Source organism: Carassius gibelio, chromosome B3 (assembly GCF_023724105.1).
Source record: "Carassius gibelio isolate Cgi1373 ecotype wild population from Czech Republic chromosome B3, carGib1.2-hapl.c, whole genome shotgun sequence".
NCBI classification, from domain to species: Eukaryota; Metazoa; Chordata; class Actinopteri; order Cypriniformes; family Cyprinidae; genus Carassius; species Carassius gibelio.
This window is the reverse complement of record NC_068398.1, coordinates 16,856,169-16,879,937: the sequence shown is the minus strand read 5'-3', so window position 1 is coordinate 16,879,937 and position 23,769 is coordinate 16,856,169. Positions and strand designations below refer to the sequence as shown.

The window sequence follows — 23,769 nt, the reverse complement described above, 5'->3', positions numbered from 1 at the left end:
ATATATATATATATATATATATATATATACACACACACACATACACACACAGTCTTTAAACTAGTCCTTTGCAATTATTAAAAAGGCCTTGAGGAAAAAAGCTTCTAGTCTGTCCGGTCTGATCTGAGAATACGCCTACGAAAAGGAGATGTATCGGTCAGCTTCAGGATTGAACATCTTAGGTCTAGTCACAAATCTGAGGAAAACTTTGATTCTTCCCACATGGCTGGATCTTTGGAGATAAGAGCGGAGGAGCAGATTACTGATGAGCGATATCTGCATAGTCTTAATGTGAAGCTTTGACAGCAAAATAGAGGTCCTCCCTGCTGAGCAGCGACTGATGAATGCAGCCCTATCAGATCCCCTCCGACTGCAGTAATGTAAGAGGAGATGCAGGGGTCTCCTGCAGTGAGAGCCCAGATAAATGAGCTAGAAACTAAGACCCCTTTTGGTCCAAACCGACCTGAATCTACCAGCCCCCCTTAGACAGCACCGTCTGGAATGCCTAGACTTAACATTCATTATTTAACCTCTTCTACTGACAGACTGCTTTTAATGTTAGGCATGCATTAATACACATACCATTTTTTAAACCAAGAAATATAATACTAAATAGAGTTATATGAATTTCACTGATGAAATCGGTTATAATAAACTGCTACTATAATTTCACTCAACTCTGTGTATATGGTGTAGTGACTTGATTTTATGTGGCTGATTAACTTACGATTCATATAACGGACACATTTTCTTTAAAAGAAATACCAATGAAGGGAAGCTTCACTTTAATGCAGTTGTTGTAAGTTAGACTTTTACTGATCAAAACTACAGGTATCAGAATAGTATTTTCATGTTACAGCTGAGAATCAAAGCGGGGCCAGTTTGCAGATTTTGCTGTCTGCAGATTTTTAAGGTTAAGACGATGGACTAATACTGTCGTGCTGCAGTACTGCTGATCCACCCGCACCTCCAGCGTTTCATGCAATGTTGCTGAGTACAGACTTAGTTGCATCAAAATAAATCTGGGATGCTAAGAGCTCAAATACACCCACCAGTGTGTCCACAGTGCTCACAGTGGGCTGATTTGGAGGGATGATCATCATTAAAAGCCAGTGATTCTGTTCTGGAATATGTAGCCAGGTATTGATTCAAACACATAGTGATGTCCAGGCCGTGTCAAAGCAGCTGTATTCTTGCAGAGTGTAAGTGGGATTCTGTCGATGGTTACTGTGCAATCAACAGACACTTTTATGTCATTACTGACCGAAAGCAATATAATTTTATTACTTGGCTTAAAGGGACAGTCCAATAATTAAAGTTCTGTATTTGAGAGTGAATAAAATGAAATGGTCAGAAAGTACACTACCATTTCAAAGTATGGGGTCAGTTCGTTTTTTAAGGAATAATTTATTTTATTCAGCAAGAAATTTCTACTACAAATAAATGCAGTTATCTTGAACTTTCAGATCATCATAGAAATCTGAAAAAAAGGGATGACGGTTTCCACAAAAATGTTAAGCATCACAGCTGTTTTAAGCATTGATAATAATAAAGAAATGTTTCATGAGCAGAAAATCTACAAATTGGAATGATTTTGCATTTAAAGCTTATGACCTGGCTGCTGAAAATTCAGCTTTGCAATCACAATAAATTACATTTTTTGAAATATATTCCGATAGACATTGGTTATTAATAATATATTCACAATCACAACATTATGGTTTTCTGTATTTTTGCATCAAATACATGCAGCCTCGCTAAGCATAAGATACTTTTTTTCAAAAGCATAAAAGCAATCCAACCCCAGATTTTTGAATGGTAATGGACAAAACTTGATTAATGCGACACTATTTCCTTGTCTCTGAGTGTGCCTGAAAACATTAAAATGCACAACATGTCCCAAAGCACTCAGATCTATAAATAATAGAGAAGTTTTGTCTGTGAAGTCTAGGAGAAGATGTGTGATGGTGGAATGCACCTAGATGTCTCACTCACATACATTATTAGATTATTCTCCTCAGTGAAAGCAGTGCAAATATATTTCTTTTTTCCGCTCATGTTTAGATGCAGTTTAATTTTTCTCTGCAAATCTGGAGACGATCAGCACTTCTTTACAGATCTGCCACCTTAAAATGACAGCAACCCACACAAACAAACAAACACAACACTCAGTCAGTTCTGGCTAGCGTCCAAAGTGCACCATCATATTCACAGCCTTTCAAGTGCAGCTCACAAGAAATGTCAAGTGTGCACATGAACATGACAGAAAAGCCTCTCAAAGACAACAGCGATCCCCACCACACACAGTAGCTGCTGCTTTTAGGGATTTCTCAGGTAACAACCCACTTCAAACAAACATTTTGGACCACCTGATTCCCTGCCTCAAAGCAATATGTACTAAGAGTTTAAACCCTGTATCTTGAAATAGCTTTACCTTTAAAATGACTGTTTTTGCTAAATGCTAGTTTTGGCTAGTGACCCCAATGAACCTGTAAACTAGCTAGCTAAGATCAAAACAACAGAAACATGCTAGTGACTGACATTCAAGCTGGGTGCTCATTTTTGTATCCACTCCGTCTGGCTGGTTTTGATTGAGATCTCAGTGGAAATGCGGCTGGATAGCTGGCCATCTCGCTGCCTACACAGTCAGCAGACAAAAGGCAGAGTGGATTTAGCAGGAGCCATGAGTCATAATCCAGCTCTCGGGGCTCTAAAACTGTCGGCCGCCCTTCCCTGGACGGTACCAAAGCGAAACACCTTTGAACTCTTTATTGACCTTGAAAACAGCAACCCAACAAACACAGAGAAAGGTCATCCAGAGCCGCAGTTACACAATCAACACTGCAGGGGCATTTGGCTTAGCAAATTACCGTATTATTATTTTAGAGCATGTGTAGGCATCCCTTTGAAAGCAAGACATGTTGAGACAAGTGGAAATTTGGTTCTTAATTTATTTGCTCTATCATCCAGGCACAATCATAGAAGTGTACCACTGACTTCAAAAGGTCGGTCACAAAATGTTCATCCACTCCTCTCCCTTGGCAGAGCAACAGTCTGGATGCACCACATTATTGAGTGTCCAAACTGCTATTAGCCTCTTGTCCCAACTATAACACAAAATTATATCTTTTGCTGGGCTTTGCATTATGACGTCTATGAAATGGTAGTACAGATAGTGCCCTTGGTCCAGCACAGATTCTCTGCTGCCCATGCAATAATCAGGCCTGATACAGCATTTCATAACAGATGGAGATCTAAAGCTGTCAGACCAGCTGATAAATGACTAATCTTAAATGCAGTAGACAAGAGAACTGGATTGACTTATGTACAGTACCTATTTATACCGCATCAGCTTATACTGTTTAAGAGTGGATGACATTAAACCAAGCAAAAGTTAGAATAAAAATGATAAAACTCCAGAAAAAAATGCTCACTATAGATTTATTTTACTTCTTATTGAGCAAGGACACATTAAACTGATCAAAAGAGACATTTAGAATTTTACAAAAGAATTTTATTTCAAATAAATTCAGTTCTTTTTAACATTCTATTCATTAAATGATACTGCAAAAAAAGTGCCACGGTTTCCACAAAAATATTAAGTAGAACAACAGTTTGATCCACACTGATGATAATAATAAAAATTATTATTTTTATTATAATATTTTTATAAAGCATCAGATCAGCACATTAGAACGATTTCTGAAGGATCATGTGACACTAAAGACTGGAAGCTGCTGAAAATCTAGCTTTGTCATCAGAGGCATAAATTACATTTTAAAATATTTTAAAATAGTTAATTTAGCCTGTACCAATATTTCAGAATAATACTGAGAGTTATAAAACCCTAGACAGAGCTTGTGCTGACATCCAATACACTAATGCGTTATATGATACAATTATGCTTAATTTAAGACATTTTATTATTTTAAATATGTATGGCCACTTTGACAGATAAAAACAATGTTATTTCAACCACACATATGCTGTGTTTAGAGCAGACTCATAACTGTCCTCCGCAGCAAGGGAACAGGGCTTTGTATTGACTAAACTTTGTCTACAAAGAGCATTTATCAGCATATAGCTGACAAGCTCTCAGCAGTAAAACTTAAGAAGCCAGTGACATTTTGGCAAAGCAAACCAAAAGAGAAACTGGGGAAGGAATTTTAATGGACGTCTTACCCTATTGTTTCTTGACCTTTCTAAATTGCCCCCTGCCAGTGGAATAACATTACTGCGACATTAAGAAACACACACATTCATACAAACACAATATAGATGCAGTACTGCCAGCAGGTAGTCATTAACACATCGAAGAGTCTTCCCAAACCACCCCTTTCATGTTCACACAGTCCCTTCTAACTATCAGCCATATTCAAAACTCCACAGTTCCTCCCCTTCGACAACCCCCAACCCCACAACAACTCCCAGCACACACCATTAGCCCCGCTCCCAAGAGACACAGAATTAACCGTTTAAGTTTACAACGGCAATCAACCAGGCTGCTAGTTTCTCTACACCATTAGTCTCTTTTGAGGTGCAAAACTGGGGATTTTCTCCAAGAACAGATATTTTCACCAGTCTGGCATTTAAGAAACAAAGTAAGAGGAAGACAGAAACAATGGGGTCACCAACGGTTGTTGGGTAGACGAAAGCAGACATGAACACACACACACACAGCCAAAAAACGCATCAACACACAGTCCAAACACACACGGGCTGATTAGCATTTCAATTGCATGACCCCTCTCCCCTCAAACAGATCACCACACAATCCAGCCTGGCTCTCATTCATTCATTCAACTTGGCATTCAAGGGCAGGTGTAGCATTTGGGAAACACACAGGCTGGGTGTGAATTCCTCCACAATCAGAGCCTTAATATCTTACAATATTAAAAAAATATCTCTCTAAAGTGCCATTGGGAGTCAAAGAGGTCTACAAGAGATTCTCAGCATCAATGTTGGGAGAAGATGAGCATTTGCGCTGAATGATTATTACAGAGGAAAGAGGATGAGAGAAGAACATGAGAGGAAGAGCAGGAACAATGGACTTTGCTTTGGCTGCAGATAACGTTCACACATGCGAGTTTTCTCATCTCATCCTCTTACCCCGCCACTCAATAATGATGATCCGTCTCCTCCATCCTCTTCACCCGTGCCGGTTAAGCCCTCATCGGCTAAGGACGCCCAAGACTTGCTGTCCCCGTCTGGCTCCAGGATCCCCACCCTCACCACAGTCCAACAGGTGAAATATCAGAGTCCAGTCCTGTCAGATTTCAGTGGCTTCAGGTATTTCCGCCTACATCCACCGCTCCTCCTCACACATTCACACACACTCGCTCCAACCTGCAGCAACCGATCATGCGGCCGGCCACACACGAACACACACGGACAGAGACGCCTGCGATCTGGCAACAGTTGTTGGGCTTTTGGCCACTCCTCCTCCAGCAAATCACCTCCCTTACTCCGGCCTGTCACATTCCCTCCCTCTCTCTGCCTCGTTCTCTAGGTTGTTGCTAGGAAACTATTCAGCTGAGCCGCCCCACAGCCGTGAGTGTGCTCCCTCGCAACACACACTGCTATCTTAAGCCTAACCTCAGCTGTGCTGGATAATACACACAATTACGTATAATTAACCTTCTCCTCGTTTAAATACCATGACAAATAATGCAAATAGGTAAATAAGATACAGAGAAATCATATAATCAATAGGGGGTTAATCATGGCCTGAAATAAATAAAACAGGCAGTGTTTTTATGATCAAAATGAAAACAACATTCTAGTATTTATTATGCCCTATTTAAACCATAAGCCAAGCATATGTCTTTGATAATCCCTCACACAGATGCCAAAATGTTTATTAGCTCAACAAAATACTATAATAATGTATTTATTTGCTGCGAACAGAAATAGCAAATAACAAATGTTCTCTGAAACAGATATTTGCGAATCTGGCAACATTTTATTATGCTGGCAGTTCAGAAATTAAATATATGGCAAGTGGCTGTAAAGGGTTAAAGCTTTTGAAAATTCTGCGCCACCTACACTGAACCCTACCCTAAACAGATAATGTTAAAACATATTTGCTGTAACAACTATGCCATTTCAGCTCACTTTCTAAGCTCTTTTATCACAACATGGGACTCCTTAGTGCAGTGCTATACCAGGAGAGCTACTGAGCAAGTTTATTATATCAGAAAAGCTATACATAATATGGAGCTGGATATGTCAAGTCAACACCAAAATATATTCGTTTACAAATCATGTTAAATGGGTTTTGAGGTGTCAGCACAGTATTCTGTAAGGAACCATTAATCAATAATTTATTGTTGGCATTTGTCACTAATGTTCTTTTTTTGCTATAAATGCTGTAAATTGTATGTATAGGTAAGTTTTTGGAGTTTTGCTAAAAAATTAAGTAGAACCATGTTTTTCCAATGAGCCTATGTTGGATTTTCTTCTCCAAAGCCCTTCATACAGAATTCAAAATGTGAAAATACATAAAATATTTTTTTTATTTTCAGCAGTTATTCTATAATACATCTAAGCTGACTAGATGTAAGCCACCTGAAATAGTTAACACCAGTAGTTAAAAATGAACCTGAACCTAAAACTTAAAAATGAAAGTGATGTAACCCTGCTTAATCCTGATCATTTTTAAGTGGGTTTAACAGTAAAAAAAAAAATAGTGTGAGGGTTATTTCAACAAAGAAATTGCTAATTCTGTCATCATTTATTCCCCTTCATGTCATTCCAAACCTGCATGACTTTCTTTCTTCCATGGTACATAAAACATTTTGAAGAATGCTGGCAACCAAACAGTTTGGTGATCATTCATGCAGTCATGCAGGTTTAAAACGACATGAGAGTGAGTGCATGATTACATTTATGGGTGAACCGTCCCTTTAAGCATACTGTAGCATTATTTAACATTAACAAGAAGTCTGCAAATAATTTCATTAAAAAAATTAACTAGAGTTCACTTTAATAACTAGAGTGGTCTTATGACTGATTTATTGAATATCTTAAGAGCTTCCTTAATTAACACTCCTCATAAATTCACAGCAGCAATGAGCTCTTGCTCGAGGCAAAGACGGATGAAATAAAAATCAAATCACTGGTGAACATTTACACATGTCCATTCACACTGCAAGTGTGAAGCCTAACATATGCTGTGCTCTGCATATACGTGCGGTTTGAGAGTCATGTTTATGCAGGTGTGTGTGTGAGAGAGAGAGAACTCAAGAAAGAGCAATCCTCCTCTGTTTCCTCCTTTCCACTGTGTATCAGTGATGCCCCACTTTCCCATAATTCCCATGAGCTCAGTGCAGCAGCAGCAGCAGCAGCGGCAGCAGCAGCGGGGGTTAGTTTCTGTCCAGACACATGCTCTTCTCTCTCGGTCAGAGCTATGGACACCTCTTCAAACCATCTTAAAATACATGACACATTATCTCTGTGATGCAGGCAAACAGATACAGTCTGAGCTTTAGTTGAGAAGATGGAAGAAAGAGAGCGACGGAGAGAGGGAGGGTGGAAATGCGAGAGAGGATGCTGTTAGATCAGGAGGGAGCTGGCTGCAGATGAATAGATGTTCACACAGCTCTCTCACCAACTGCTACTCGGCTCCTGATGCTGTTTATACAGCCAAAGCCAGTCGGTTTCAGACATGTTTTACTCAGATTGCAGGTTTTAAAAATACTGTGTAATGAAAGGGAGCTGTTATTTCAGTCAGGTGTAGTTGCTCTCCACCTGCTTCCTGTTGTCATGTCTCAAAGGAAAATAAACAAATGCATAATTTTTTTTTTCACAGTTGCTGTTTGAACATTAAAAATAATGTAAGACCATTATTACAAGCAGTCAGAGTTTTAGAAGAAAATGTGAGTGGTGCTTGACTTTGGGTATCCAGGGTGGTTCCCAAATAAAACCACCATAGCTGCATCCTCCAAAGGTCGCATTTTTCAGCCGCATACGTCAATGATAATTAAACAATATATTGCAGAGTGTGTTTTTGTGCTGGTACAGGCCTGTTATGGACAAATAAACATGACACTATAACCGCCAGTAGGTGTCTTAATGAGTGATTCATTTAATCATTTAATTCAATCGATTTGTTCAAAATGGGTGATTTATTTAGAAATGAAGCAAGTGACTCCCCAATTTTCATACTATCCATCCTAAATAGTATGTGAGATTAAAATAAGTGTGTGCCAAAGCATAGTATGTCGAAAAGAGTATGCCAAAAGCTTCTGTATGGTCTACTATTTCAGGTAGCTTTATGAAGTGTCGATCTAATGGCTAATATTGCCCACAATCCATTGTGCTTTGGCAAAGGATTCAGTTCAAAACTACAAACACATGGTGGATGTGTGCGACTGACAGTTAAATCGAGAGGTTTAGATAAAGCGTTGTGAGTTAATAATAATCAGCATTTAACCTGATAAAAAGTATATTTATTTAATTTAATCTGTGTTATATTTCATCTGCAGCAACAATGTAAACTTTCATAAATATCTGTTTGGCCATTAACTTCTAATTGCATCATTATGACTTGATTCAAATTATTCTTTCTAAAAGTGTTTCATTCAGGAACGAAACACTGCAGTATTGCTGTGAGACACACGTGGTCTGCTCTAACTTAGTTTAAACTATTTTTATTGGCGAAACAGAAAATTTTTTTGTAACTCATTCAATATTAACTTCTTGTTTTTTGAAATGTTGTATAAAATCAATACAACATTTTGCAATCTTGAACTGTAGGGCATTCTAACTGCATTCTAATAGGCTTTCGGACTCTCAAGAGACGTTTTGCTTGTTTTTTGCAAAGTCAGTGACATAATAATGTCAGCGTACACATCATTAAAACAACAATTACGATGTTACTGTAGACGATAAATATTGCACACCCCTATTAAGATGTTCTGAGGGTTTTTATACATCTGCTGTGTGGTTTCTTGGGTGTACGGAGTGATTGTAGACATTTGTTGTCTGGATGCTAGTATGTTGTATGTATTGGCCAGAGTCGGACTGTGTGACTGCTATGGTGTACCGAGTGATTTTTAAATGTCTCCGATTGTTCTGGGGGGTTTCCAGCACATGATGTATTTGCCAACTGTTCTATCTGGTTGCTAGATTGGTTTGAATTGAGTTTTTGAGGTTCTAGGATGTTCTGGAGGCTAGGGTTGAATTGCTATAAGTGGTTGCTTACATCACAGAATTTGTATGCTTATCACTAAGGATTTGTTCAGTTTTATAGCAATAGTAATGCTAAGCCAAAAGGAATCAGACAACACACACATACTGGATAACATCAAATTAACAATGAGTTGAACAAAAAAAATAAAAAATAAAATGTCAACAGCCCTAAAGCTTAAGATGCTCAATCGAAGCTTAAAATGTTATTGCGGCTATAGTGTAACAGAGTGGATTAGAAAATGAATAGATGAAGTGAGAGACAGCAAGAGTAAGAAGCAGGCAGAAGAGCAGGAGGGAACACAGTGAGCCCAGGCTTGGCAGTTTGGGCACAGTGTGCATACAAATGACTGGATTCCTCTATAATCTAAAAGCAGAGGTCTGAACTGGTGGATAGCAGTGTATAAATGGGTCACAGGTCTGTTCTGATAGGCTCACAAACAGCAAAACAATGTTAAATGTAACTAACCATGTAATCTTGCATTGAAACTACACAACGAATAAGAAGAAAACAACCCAGACTACACTAGATATGAGTTAATTTGCAATGCAGACCACAATCTGGTTTGGAATTTTTGTTTTTAATTGGACTAAGCTGGTTTGCTGGTCTCAACTTGCACCCAGCCTAGTCAAGATGGTATTGGGGACATCTGCACCCTGCTAAACCAGATAAACAACTTGGCAACTTTTTGTTGGGAAGCAATCCTAAACGTGCCCCCCGATCTACATAAAGGTGTACTCACACTAGGCACGGTTGTCTCGCAATTTTTTTTAAACCACAACTACATCACCTCGTCTTGTGGTTAAAGTGGTGCCTATTTGCATTATATGTAGGCATTTGAAGCATATTGTATAAACAAAGAGTTGAAATAAGCAAGTAGGCTATTTGACCGAAATTCCAGAATCGTATCAAGCTGATTATCTAGTGCGGTGAATGTTTATGGTTATCGACCAATGAAATAATACATTTTATTCTTTCCAACAACAAATCCCTTGAATGCAACGAGCTCGTTATATAAAATAACTTCATAAGTGTGAAATGCGAAGTTTTCGTTAGCGTGAGAAGTTAGAAGAGAAGTGCTCTTGCTCAGCACAGTGAAGTGCATCGTTTTGTTAACTTTGTGGATTATTATTATTTTGAGCCTTTGGGATGCAGTGACACACAGCCCTCTCTTATATTGCAGATCTATCGCTTTGCCACTAGGAAAATTTCACGCAATCGCTCTGAACATATCAGAAGTTCTGAACTCTGGCTCGGTATAAAACGCCTAGTCTGAGTACAACCTAAATGTGTCTCTGTTCACGCAAATCATTCATGATCCAGCTTCACCTTCAAGTGAGTATAAGGTTTTTTAATGAATCTTTGCAAATCACCTTCCCTAATAATGTGCTAAAGTTAGCAAGTTCTGCGGCTAAAGTTTACAGTCTCATGAGAACAGCTTGGCACCCCAAGGTAGACAGGGGAGGGGTCAGCAGAGCTCATTATCATTTAAAGGGACATGCACTGAAACAGCTTGCTGAGAACAGAGCTGTTTTTGACGAGGTAAAAAAAGGTTGTTTTACACTACCATTGACAAATTTAACCAAAGTATGTTATAGACTTTTCATGAAGACTCTAAAAGAATCATCAACTTGTTGAAAATAAGCATCTGATGACCCCTATAATACAATTCAGTGTTTAACTTTAAGAACCACTGTGTTTTAATTTTAACTAAAAAATAAAACTATTAAAAATTATTTTGGTTATTGAAATTACACTGGACTAAAATTGAAATGTCACATGAAAATTTTTACGTAAAAAAATTGTAATTCTGTCTTTCCAAACAATTAAAATAAGTGAAACTAAAATAAAACCAAATTAAATTTACATAAAAATATTACAAATAAAAAAAAAATTTAAAAAGAAAACTGAAAATATAAAAATAAACACTAATTCCAAATATTAATAAATATTATAATAGTTTCTGAAAATTACAAAAATAACATTGTAAGGACATTTTTGTTTACGGTTTAGAACAAATGTGGTAGTGTATTAGGTCTTTAAAATCCTGGCCCTGAAGAAAACCTAGTTTTTGAGCCACTGGATAAATCAAAGTAAACACGTCTCTTGATACAGCTAAAGACATACACAAACAATGTAGCTCAATGCCCTTGGTGCTCGTTTGTTATATATTAAATTGTGCAGCTGGCCATGTCTTTATCTGGCAATAGTGCACCACTGTGAATACAAAACAGAAGTGCTCAAAACAATGACTACATTTTAAATCTGCTGCAAAGTGACAAAGTGCACAAAAGTAATACTCAAGTAGGCTATATTACTATGAAAACAGACCAATTCCTGCTGTGCTCTGGGTTCTAAGCAACACACTGACATTTTATCTAATGGTAGCAATGTCAGGCAACCTCAAGCCCACACTGGCTGTGACAGTCGGCTTCTTGGTGAGAAAGCTCATACTTAAGGTGTGATGTCATTTTTTATTTGCACAGTTGTGACAGTACATACACTCAGAACAGGGCTGCTCACACCAGCCCAGACAGAGAGAGGAGAGGAGACAACATGATAAACACGGCCCTGTGGCATGTTGAAAGCTTGATGGCAGTGAGTGACTCAGTGGGTAGTAGTACCGCACAGCATCCCTCAAAAATGGGTTGCCTTTATAATCTGACCCTGGATCAAATGACAAGGTCAATAACTTTTTGATTTCCTTTCATTTGGCACACACATGGCTGCAAAATCTGTCTCCACAGGCAGTACTGACAGACTACATCTCTTTTTCATCTCAAACTAGTTTCATTGCGTTGTTCCATAACTTTCCTCTGTGGAAAATGAATGTGACTTTCACTGTATGGATAAAAAACACAGAGACATATTTCAAAATATCTTCTTTTGTGCTCCACAGAAGAAAGTAAGTAATACAGCTTTGGAACAACATGAGGGTCATTTTCATTTTTGGATGAACTATCCCTTTAAGTCCTGCCAATTAATACATGGGTGAATGCAAGATCACGATGACAAACATAGTTTTTTTAAATCCATTAACAATCAGTTATGGCTACCGTTCTTACACAATAAATCTCCTCATCCTTCTTCTCTCCTTTAGGCTCACAGGTAACAGGCACTGGCCTGTGAAATTCAATGTCACATCGAGCAGAGTTGCAGTGCTCCTGATGAAGTGAGCGCTGTGATGCATGAAAGCCACGGGCTTTTTACACCGAAACATCTTCATCACACACTGTCTCTGTGCATCTCATTTCAACATGCGTCTGTGCTTGAAATACCAACAGCTTCAATCTCATCCTGCTTAAGCACCAATCTGCTTCATAGTATCATCTGTATGCATTCTACTCTGAGCAGATACAGATACTTTATGAGATATATATTTATATTTATATATAGTGACAGAAAATAAATGTATTATACATTTATTCCAAATAAAATGCTGTTCTTTTAAACTTTCTATTCATCAAATATTCCTTAAAAATATATACAGTACCACAGCTTCCACAAAAATATTAAGCAGCACAACGGATTTGAACACTGATGAATTAGGCTACAACAAATATACTACAAATACTGAAATAGAAAACAGTGATTTTAAATTGTAATAATATTAAGGCCCGTTCACACCAAGTACGATAACTATAAAGATAACGCTAAAGGATATAGTTCTAAAAATCGTTCTCAATATTAAAGAATAGCGGAGTCCACACCACAACTATAACAATAAAGGCACAGAGAAACGATATGCTGTGCTCTCGGTTCTAAATAACACACTGACATTTTATCTAATGGTAGCAATGTCAGGCAACCTCAAGCTCACACTGGGTATGGTGTGAAAGTGACACTTTCAGAACGATTTTTTTCTGATGAACGATAAAAACATTGCCAACCAATCAGAATCAATCCTGCTGTCACGAGCTCGGGAATTTAAAGCAGCAGACGCGCGTCCGCTTAGAATACACACAATATCGTTCGCTGGTGTGGACGCTAATATCGTTATCTTTATAGTTATCGTTCTTGGTGTGAATGGGCCTTTACTGTTTTTTTTTTTTTATGTATTTTTTCAAATGTATACTTACCGACCTCAAACTTTTGAATGGCTATAAATCACAATCACAAAAGTCCCATCAATGAGTCTTCCAGTACCTACTGTATATAATCCATTATTCGAAATCTCCTGATGTACACTAGAGTTGGTGCGACCTGAGATACATACAATAGAGCAAAACTGAAGAATGCTCCACAGAGACAGATGCTGCTCTCTGCTCTCTCCACCACTCAACCCTTCAATCTCTCATTCTCAATGACAGCAAGGACATTCAGTCTCGACTTTCCCAATCACCAGCAGTAAAGTCTCTTCTCTACAGATTCAGCTTAGTCGAACCAAAAATTCATAAAACGACAAGACATTGTGTACAGACACTGATGTTACAGGCAGAAAGCTGAGACTACAAGACAATAAGAAAAGAAAAGAAAATGTAGCCTACTCTCTATTCCTTAGAGGTCAACAACAAAAGAGATGATTAATATCTTTAGTAAAATGAGCTCACAAGGGACGACCACCTCAACACATGCTCTCTCTGTGGTTATCCATCAGTGTAATCAATGTGACAGGCTCATTAGTGCTCTGACTCAACGATCATTCAGCAGCAGTCACTCAGAAGAAACATCTCTGTGTTCAAACTCAATCACCAGTGATCTGTACCCAACACTACATACACATACACATACACGCACATACTATACAAACCCAACTATAGAAGCACTTTTGTTTCAGATTGTGTTTTTTCCCCCCTTCTTACTAAAACATAGCACCTTTGTTATAATTGATACTGTAACAATGTATTGGTCATTGTTAGTTAATGCATTATATGCATTAAATATAGTTTAAAAATGGAAACTTATTGTAAAGTGTTATAATTTCAATAGCTATTGTGTGATAATTAATAACATAAACTTACAAATTACGACTGTGACTTATTTTCACCACAAACAGAGAAAACAGAGGATACTGTATTCACATAAGTAGCATTAACAGACCAAGTAAGCCATTAACTGCTCTCAAGCAGGTCCTGTACATGAGAGGTAATATGCTTGGTCAATCTGATCAGCTGTCTGTAACCATAATCTCTAAAACACGTGTGTGCACAATGATCTACACAACTGTTTAGACATTGATGTGTTAGTATCACAGTGACTCTTTGTGACAGCAATCACACTACACTGCTGTGATCAGAAAGCCTTGCAATGACTGTGCTACCTGACCAGTGAAGAGACCGATATTACAGACACAATATCAGCAAATGGCAGCTTAATTGCATCTTAGTTTAGTTACAATAGCCTATATTTCTATGAATATTTCTGTGATGGCAATATTAGTGTCATTCGCATATATTCTCTCTTATAGTGTCTTGTTAACAGTAAGAGAAAATTAACATGTCAATAGTTTTTGTTTTTGGAAAGAGAGAGGGAGGGAGGGAGAGAAAGAAAGGTGCTCTGCAGAAGATCAATGCAGCGCTTCAGTCCAGTGTTCATTTGAAGTGCTAATAGAAGAGCTTGCAGCAGAGCACAGAGAGAGCAATGCAGATGTCATTTGCACATCCTCGCATGACAGCAGTCCCACACTTTAAAGCTAAATAAACAACCGAAAAAAAAAAAATAATAAAACTGTACAGCAGGAGGTACCCTGGAAATATTCCTAATACCTGCACCACCCTTTTGCGGTTTGAGTGGAAACACACAACATTTCCTGTAAATACTGGAAAGTGCTGGATTTTCCAGAAAGGTTTAAACGACACTAAATGTAATAATTTACTACAACATCCTGCTCAGGCTGTGAACTGATCAAACATGGCTTGTTTTAGCAGCACATTTAGCTATAAACTTATAGATTTGTTCAAATTTCTCTTTTCTCTTCTAGGTTTTTATATGAGAGCAGCGTGTCTTCAAATAAATGGCAATATGGTTATGAAGCTCATTATTATATTCCTAATGTTAATGAATGTGTCTTCTTTATCACACTGTACCTAGAGGAGGCTTGTTCACTACTGCTGCTGCTGCTGCAGTGTTTAATATTCACACGAAACAGCTTTACTCTGAAATGTACCATCTGATTGATAAAATGTTTAAAATTGTCCAGTCATTGCTCTAATGATTAATGAGCTATTTTAGATTACAACCGATGGTGCATAACACAAGTGACATTAGATCAGTATGCCATATGTTAATACATCTGCATAATGCCATTTCTGAGCAGAATTCTAATCCACATACATAAAATTATCTCTGAAGTGTTGCTGTAATGCTAATAAAAGCCTTTTCTAAGTCTGTTTTGAGCTAAATTAATCTTTTTTCTTTCCAAACACTGCCACCTAGTGATGATGGAACACTGTTGCAATAACCTATTAAGCCCTTGTGCTTAACAAATGATGTTAACTGTAATGAGGAAATCAATAAATTTAGTAATGAAAACATTTTCAAAACTAGGCATTGCTACCAAATAAAAAATGTTGTTCATTAAAAAGAGCAAGAAACGTTTTATATCAAAGTCCAGCAAAAAACACCTTACAGCTTGTAAAGATTGATTCTCATGTCATTCAAAACCCATAAGACCTTTTTATGAAATCATAGCCAATATACATGCATCATATTTTAATATCAAAAGGCCTTTAAAAGCTCTAATAAAAACAGTGTGTGATTAATCACATAATAATACATCTAAATGTCTTCGTGTACAGTAGGTACAGTCTATGGATGTCAGGATTGCCCTCTACTCTGGCTGTTTGACTGACAGCTCCATTGAGTCTTATATATACAGCATGTTGACAGCAGCCATTAAAAGGTCTGGTGTCAGGTTATGTTTTACAAGGCTTCAACTGTAACTCAAGCACTAGCCTGTGAAACAGTGGCAGTAAGGATTGCTGTGTATATGTGAGTGAAAGCTGACATGTTGGGGATGCATTTTGCCTCCACTTATTACTCTCATCTATCAAGTTCACATAAGCCAGGCACTGAATCTGTATGGACGAAAAGAAGGTCGTTTCTTGTTATATCAGAGAACAATACATGCCTCTTCCATTAAGTGACCTAATGCGTCTAGACACACTGCCAACAGAAGTGCTTATAGTTTCTGGCTTGCTGTTGGGTTTTAACTGCCTCCATATGGTGCAAATGAACACGAAAAGAACAAGCAGGAGTGCATGTCCCCTAGTAAAGTGAAACAAAACGTGTACAAACAAATATATTAGCCCGGTCCAAGCCCACCATAACCACGTCAGTGCTAAATTACATGATAGTTATTTGTAAAACACAAAAACATTTTCTTCTATATTATTGATGCTATTTTCGCTGGAAAACATTTCTCTGTGCTAACACATACACCAAACTTTTCAACCATTTAGTCATCTCTCGACAACTTCTAGAGTTCTAGAAGTGGTGGGCGATATGACCAAAATCTTATTTCATAGTAACGATATATGATAAAGTTTTTTTTGCATTAAATAACATCTTGATGATATAAAAAAAAATTATACCATAGAAATTTCACAATTCTTGTCTTCAGTGTCAATATCACAAAAGACTAGCCTAAATAAAATAAAAAACTGAAATAAGAAAAAAAAAGACAAGTAAATAATCAGTGATTAAATAAGAGTAAAAAAATAATTACAAGCAACAGAAAAAAAAAAAAAAAAAAAAAAAAAACGACCGTAGGACACATGAAGAATTTATTTGAATTTTTTTTAATCATGTTTTTTATCATGTTATCATGTTTTATTGTGTTTCATTATGTTAGTTAGCTGTATCATGTAGATATTTTTTTACCTATTTAAAATAAGATTTGATTTTAGGTTGAAGTTTGAAGTTTGATTGAAATTCAATGCAATGCACAATAAAAAAAATTAAAATGATTAAGAACGAAGTTATTTGTTTTTGTAAATGAACTCCTCAAATGAATAAGAATAATTTTCACTGAGTAAACTAATTATATATTTCTTCTTATCAAAGAGATGATCTCTCTTTTGTTGTTTGAGTCACATAAATGACAGATTAACTCACTTTAAGAGCTGCCCGGGTCCAACATACTGTTACACGTGTCTCTGCTGTGTGCTTTCACTTAAGACCTTAATTGTTGTGTTTACAAGGATACTTGCAAAGATAGACAAATGTGTGTAACCATTCAATGCCTATACAGCGGCAAAAATAACTCAATGTTCAATAATCCCTGACTCTATAAGCACGTCTTCATATATGCATGCCTCTCTAAAAGCACTCAAAAACATTCTCTCAGAAAGCATGTGCATATAGCAGAATGAGTTAGTTCTCTTTGCTGCTGATTGCTTTAAAGGCCTAAATCATCTCATTTAAACAGCAATACTTAAAACATGCATACGCTTAGTTAACTTGACCACATAGTACAGCAACATCATGTGAGCCTGTAACTGCAATAGAGACGTTAGTTCTAGTAGCTCAGAGATCCTCATTATTATGGTCAATGGCCATTAATTAAATGGGATGCAATTAGGTGCATGTAAACAATGGTAAACAAGCCTGTTCAACTGAGCGGACTTAATGTCTTGGGTTTTTTGGGGAGGGGTCAACAATATAATTAGACACTTCATGTAGTTAAGTAAAGACAACAGCATCAACTAGCCAGACACATTTAGAAATCTGCCCACCTGATAGTAGTAGCCATTGTCCGTCTGGTATGGTTGTGCACTGATGTTGGGGGTCCCAAGAGCTGATTTCAGGATCTCCTCACAGCCTGAATCACAAAAAAAAAAAAAAAATGTCTCATAAACAAGAAAGAGATGATGCCCAGGTATTATCACATACATAATATTATGGATTTGAGTTGCCTGTATACTTTAAAAATGATCTGTCTATTATAAAAAATTGTTAATAGACCTAAAACAAGATGGCTATAGATTAAGTTTGCATCACCACTCCTACATTAGTTTAGAAGGATTTTAATGCATCCATCTATTTTTCATTAGAGAAAAAATGATTCTCAGATATACACTGACTAATTCAAGAAATGTGTCTTTCTCACTTAGACACTATATGGCTATTGTACTGCATGTATAAATCAGCTTCTGTCACTTTAGATTTCATTCCTCTGTTTGACGACATTTTGTGTTTCCTCAAACCAGGCATGAATTATTAATCTAAACCCTCTGTAAAATTTACAGATTCTCTGCTCCACTTATGAGCTTTAGAAAAAAAAACCTGTCAAGGTTTACCAAATTTTGATAAAACTAAAGTTTAGCTCTAGATAAAATGTTGAAAAGAAGAACTGTTCTCTTAAACATATGACTAAATTGTCTCAAACACACAAACCCATCTGTAGAAATACAACAAGCTAAGTAAAATGTCATGAATAAATAACAAACTGAGAGGCGCAGCGGAGGGCAGCCCTGGCCTCGGATCCATTTATAGTCACATAACACAAAATGTAGTGAAGACTCAGTGCTCTGTGTGATATCTCAAGTGGGCCACAGCTCGCCTTGGCTCCGGGAATGTCCCGAATGGGAACGTACTGTGGGCAATACATAAATATATAAAGCCGTGCACAATATGCCTGTTATAGAAGAGCAAATATAGACCAATGACCAAGCTATACTAACAATCCTGCACCACACACAACAATACGGTCTCCTCTGGGACCCTTAAAATGACAAACATAGGCTTTGGCTTTGTAGAATTGCTGTGCATGCCGGGGATCCGGGATTGGGGGATTCATTAGGGAAAGAGTGAGTGGGAAGACCACTGGGGCTCATTAAACACAGGACACTGTGGGGACAAGGTCTCTGGGCCTGGAGCCCAGTTGGCCTGCCTTTGTCTCCCTCTTCAGCCACTTCCAAAGAGCGCTGGCACACAGACGTCCTACCCGGGTCCCCGTGCCCGCTGGCACATCTCTGCTGCATTAGCTTGCCAAGCAACGTGAGTGTCCCTGGCTGACAAATGTAACCCTGTTTACTGCGCTTTTAATGACAGTGAAATAGGGACGAGCTAGACAAGGCAATAAGTGTCACAAAACAGCTATAAATAAAGTGAAATTAGATTGCCGAACCATGATTACGTAGTAACTTTGTCTACCTAAGAAAACCTCACAGTGATGCTTGACACTATAATCAGGAATAACATGCCCCCGTCTTTTAACCGGGAAGCACAACCCACACTAACAAGTGAATTACTATGCTGTCGTTAAACGGGAAAATGTTTCAGTCTGATAAACGGTTCATTAAAGGCACACCCAGAGATGCTCGTAATTTGTTGTTCAAATGTGGTTATTTTCAATCAGGGAGATCAGCGGTGAAGAAGAGATCTCTAATCAGATTCTGCTCACCAAGGCTATTCATTATCCAATGCATTTCTAGATTTTCACCAGACACACAAGTCAATGCAGAAGGCTTTGGGTTCTTCTGATTAATCGTTTAGTAAAATAAAGTGATAGTCTGGAGATAAAATTGCACAAATGTCTGGAATGATGTACAACATGCTCTTTTTAATTCAGGGACATCTTGTCTGTCTAAAAGAACATGCTGTCTAGTAACTAAGCTTTAATCTCTGGAGAGCCCTTCAGTTTGGCACACTTTGTGCTGAACCTAACAGCTGTGTGTGACAGAACAGAAGAGATGAACATTTAGACCATTAAAGGAAAGTTTAGTATATATAAAAATACATTTCATAATCAGTATTTCTGTCATGCTAAAATAAGACATTCACCTGATAAGCAAATTTGTATTTTTGTTTTTTACTAAACTAACAATACATATGCAAAATAAATTTTCTTAAACTATTTCTATTATTTTTATTTTATTTTTTTATTCACAGCCATAATAAGATATTTATTTGAAGTACTACCAAAGATTTCAGGTTTTCATTTGCACATTCATGACTCTCTAATGTTGGTTAGTGATCAAATGACAAAATATTTTGTTTGTTTGTATTTTTAAATGATTTTAATTTTAGATTTTCATGATTTTATTAATTATTAGCTTATTATCATCTCATGCACCAACTGCAGTTCTGTCACGAATCCCAGTTTGTGATACCCGAGGTAAGGAATACACAATACATTTAATTTTTAATAAAGTACATTTTTTATTAAAAAATATTAACATAATACGACAATATGTTTTTCATGTAGCTATGTTTTTTACTTTATGTTTGCAGTCATATTTCAGAGATTTTTACCCTTATGTTCTAAGAAACCCTTTCATCTAATGCAAACAGATTCATCAGTGGTATTTATGGGCATGAAATACTGTTGGAGGAGAACTGTCCTCTTACCTTTGATTGCAAACACTCCATGACAGAAATCTTTGAAGTTAATTCTGCCATGAGCGTTGGGATCCAGGTACTTGGCCAACTTCTCCACCTGAAAAATAAGGACAGTTGTGAGAACAGTAACCACAAAGTCACCTTCATGATGAGGACGATCACATGTTCAGTATGGTACCCTTCTATAAATAAATGAGAGGATGTGCGTATTATCAGTGGTCAGCTTCACCTCCCACTGATGAAGCACTGGTACAGCTGCTGTCAGGACGTGTCGGCACTGTCAGCAAGTCTTTGTGATGGACAGCTGTCCAGGTGAAAAAGACTGATCCCGACAAGACTCGCTTACTCAAGACGATTTGACTCGGTCAAGCGTAGCTGTATCTGTTAACAGTAAATACTGCGTTGCTCACAGGCTACTATTTCATGACTTGAGAGTTTCAAACTTTCCCTAAACAAAAACTAGACCATTGTTAAATCAATCAAATGAAATGGAATCGCATAGCTCAGATAATAAATGGTCTTGGAAGAATGTAATGAGATTTCTAAGTCTTTTTCATCTCCATTGGATCTTACTCACAGCTCTAAGAAACAATTATTAAGTAATTAAGGAGATCTCATTAGTCATTTTTCTTTCCTGTGGGAGGGCTGCCAGACATGTTTATGAGAGTTTATGAGAAAACATTCCATGGTAACACAGAAGCCATCGAAACTGATTCCCACTTCACACACGGCTCCTTGACGTCACTCCCTTCTAAATATATTCTCCTCCAAGAAGAGAAGAAGTGTTCTTGACAAACGCTCAGTCTTGCAGCCCTCCGCTCAACCTGCTAGAGTGATTCACCACACTGCCACAGAAATAGAGGCGTTTATAGCAATAGCAATAGGATGGAGATGGAAGCAGGTGATGCATCTCTGTGATGGTGCATGCACACACCAGGAAAAGAGGAACACACGTGGACTAAATCAATCACTTGGCCCAAATGTCTCTTCTAGCTCAGCTCAAAGATTCAGAGAAATATAACATGTATACTACCATTTGGGGTCATTAATACCCTGGCTTATTTGATAAACGTGTTTTGTGAAACAGACCCCTGTTAGTCTGACTTATTTAATTAAAAAATACCCTGGCTTATTTGGTAAATGTGTTTTGTGAAGCAGGCCCCTGGTTACATAGACTGAATATATAATATCATCTGCATATCAGTGAAAAAGAGGAGCATAATTTGGTACATTTTATTTAGAGATTTCACTAATTCAGATCAAGCAAAGAGTGTCTTCAAAAGAGTTCATAAAGACATTGTAATCATAATTCATGCTCAACTCATACTGATTAGGTTTACAATGTCTTAAACTTTTCGCAGTGTGAAGGTTTGAGGGAAATGAAAACGACAGAAATCTCTTTGGTTTCATTAAAGGGATAGATCACCCAAATTTGAAATGACCCCATGATCTACTCAACCTCAAGCCATCCTGGGTGTGTTTGACTTTATTCTTTCAAATAAATACAATCAGAGTTATATTAAAAAGGGGTGTTGATGGTGCAGTGGATAAGACACATGCCTTTGGTGTGAGAGACCCGGGTCGAATCCACTGTGAGACACCAATGTGTCCCTAAACAAGACACTTAACCCCTAGTTGCTCCAGAGGCATGTGACCTCTGACATATATAGCAATTGTAAGTCGCTTTGGATAAAAGCTTCAGCTAAATGAATAATGTAATGTAAAAAATGTCCTGGCTCTTCCCAGCTTTATAATGGCAGTGAATCAGCTGGAACGGCACTCTCCCGTGTGGAAGCTAGAGATTATGGTTTATAATGTTTAAATATGTTTATTTTTCCTACAAAAAAGGAATTATTAACCCCATGGAGCCATGTGGAGCACTTTTTATGTTGGATAGATGCACTTTATTGGACTTCTATTGAACTGTTGAATATCAACAGCCATTCACTGTCATTATAAAGCTTGGAAAGAGCCAAGACATTTTTTTATATAACTGTATCCGTCTGAGAGAAGCAAGTCATATGTATTGAGAGTGAGAAAATCATGGGGTATTTTTCTTTTATTATGTCTTTACTAGTCATACAGGTTTGAACGGTGAGTAACCAGTGACAGAATTTACCCTTTCAGTCGAAATGTTCATTTAAAGAAGTACTTTAGAGCAGTTGTGTTCAGTTTACATAACTACAAACTGGTGAGAGCAGCATAAATAAAAAATTCACACCAAGCCCAGAATATCTGCAGGCTGATTCTGAACTCTTTGTTTCTGTGAACTCACTGATCAAGCAAGAGTCTTTCATCAGTCTTCATCCTCACAGTCAGTCAGCATTTGTGATGCATTATGCAACATTTTCGTTGCCAGTTTTGCATTCTGTTACGTTTGAGCCTAGAAAGGTTGAATAACATCTGTGAAAGATTAAATTAAAGCTCGGTCTTGTCACTGTGTTTTCTGTCACGGTCCCTGTCAAGCCGTGCTGTTGTCAGTGAGTGTTGCATCAAGGGCTCAATGTTAGCAAGCGCTCTTCAAGGCCACCCCAGTGCAGCCTGTGGGAGGGGATGGAGAGCACAGCACACATGTTCACCACACGTTCTGCACTGAAACATCCTCGTGCTCTTCACGCATACCAATCACAACAACCACATCATCAGGAAACAGACTGGAGGAGGAGGAGGAGAAGGGGAGGGGAGAGACGACGGGGAGGAAGAAGGAGTGAAGCTGAAGACTAGATGGAGGATGAAGAAAAATATGAGCCAGGAGAGGAAAAGGAAAGGGTATGAGATAACAGCAAATATAAAAGGAAGAAGGGATGGGTATAAGGGTATGACATTTAGAGAAATGTAAATAATGGAGTAGAGAAAAGAATTGGAGGAGGGGTTGACGGGAAGCTAGGAGACAGTCTTCACCAACATTCAAGCTGCTATCATGAACTGCTCCTCACAACTGTGAGTCAGAATCTGTGACTAGCACCACACAGAGACCAGTCATCTGTGACTGTACCTCCTGCTGTTACATCACTTCCTTCTGCACTAAGCACTGCAACTGGTACAACCTGGCACCAAAACAATGAGAAATACACTACTTTATAGCCATTTTGTTCATTGCACTTTTTCAGGATTATTATTACTATTTTTCCATATTCAGTTAGATTCTGTTGTGATAGAATTCAGCTAAATATACATACATGCATATATATACATATATATGTATATATATGTATGTATTTTAATCTGTATTTAAGGTTTAGAAAGACGACGAGTCCTTCCCCTTTGTGCCCACTATAAATCAGATAAAATCACCC

The 23,769-nt window shown here is 37.7% G+C and overlaps 1 protein-coding gene across 2 annotated transcripts in view; it reads right to left on the bottom strand.

Annotated features, from left to right (window-relative positions):
• rab11fip4a (RAB11 family interacting protein 4 (class II) a) overlaps positions 1 to 23,769 on the bottom strand; it is a 40,173-nt gene that overhangs the window by 14,023 nt on the left and 2,381 nt on the right. The window contains exons 2-3 of one of the 2 annotated variants that reach the window (XM_052553313.1): positions 20,483 to 20,570; positions 17,866 to 17,951 (exon numbers count right to left, since the gene is read on the bottom strand). In XM_052553313.1, the coding sequence (XP_052409273.1) occupies positions 17,866 to 17,951; positions 20,483 to 20,570 (174 nt within the window). Of the gene's footprint in view, positions 1 to 5,109; positions 5,416 to 17,865; positions 17,952 to 20,482; positions 20,571 to 23,769 lie in introns of those variants that run through there. The other variant, XM_052553315.1, reaches the window with a different exon arrangement.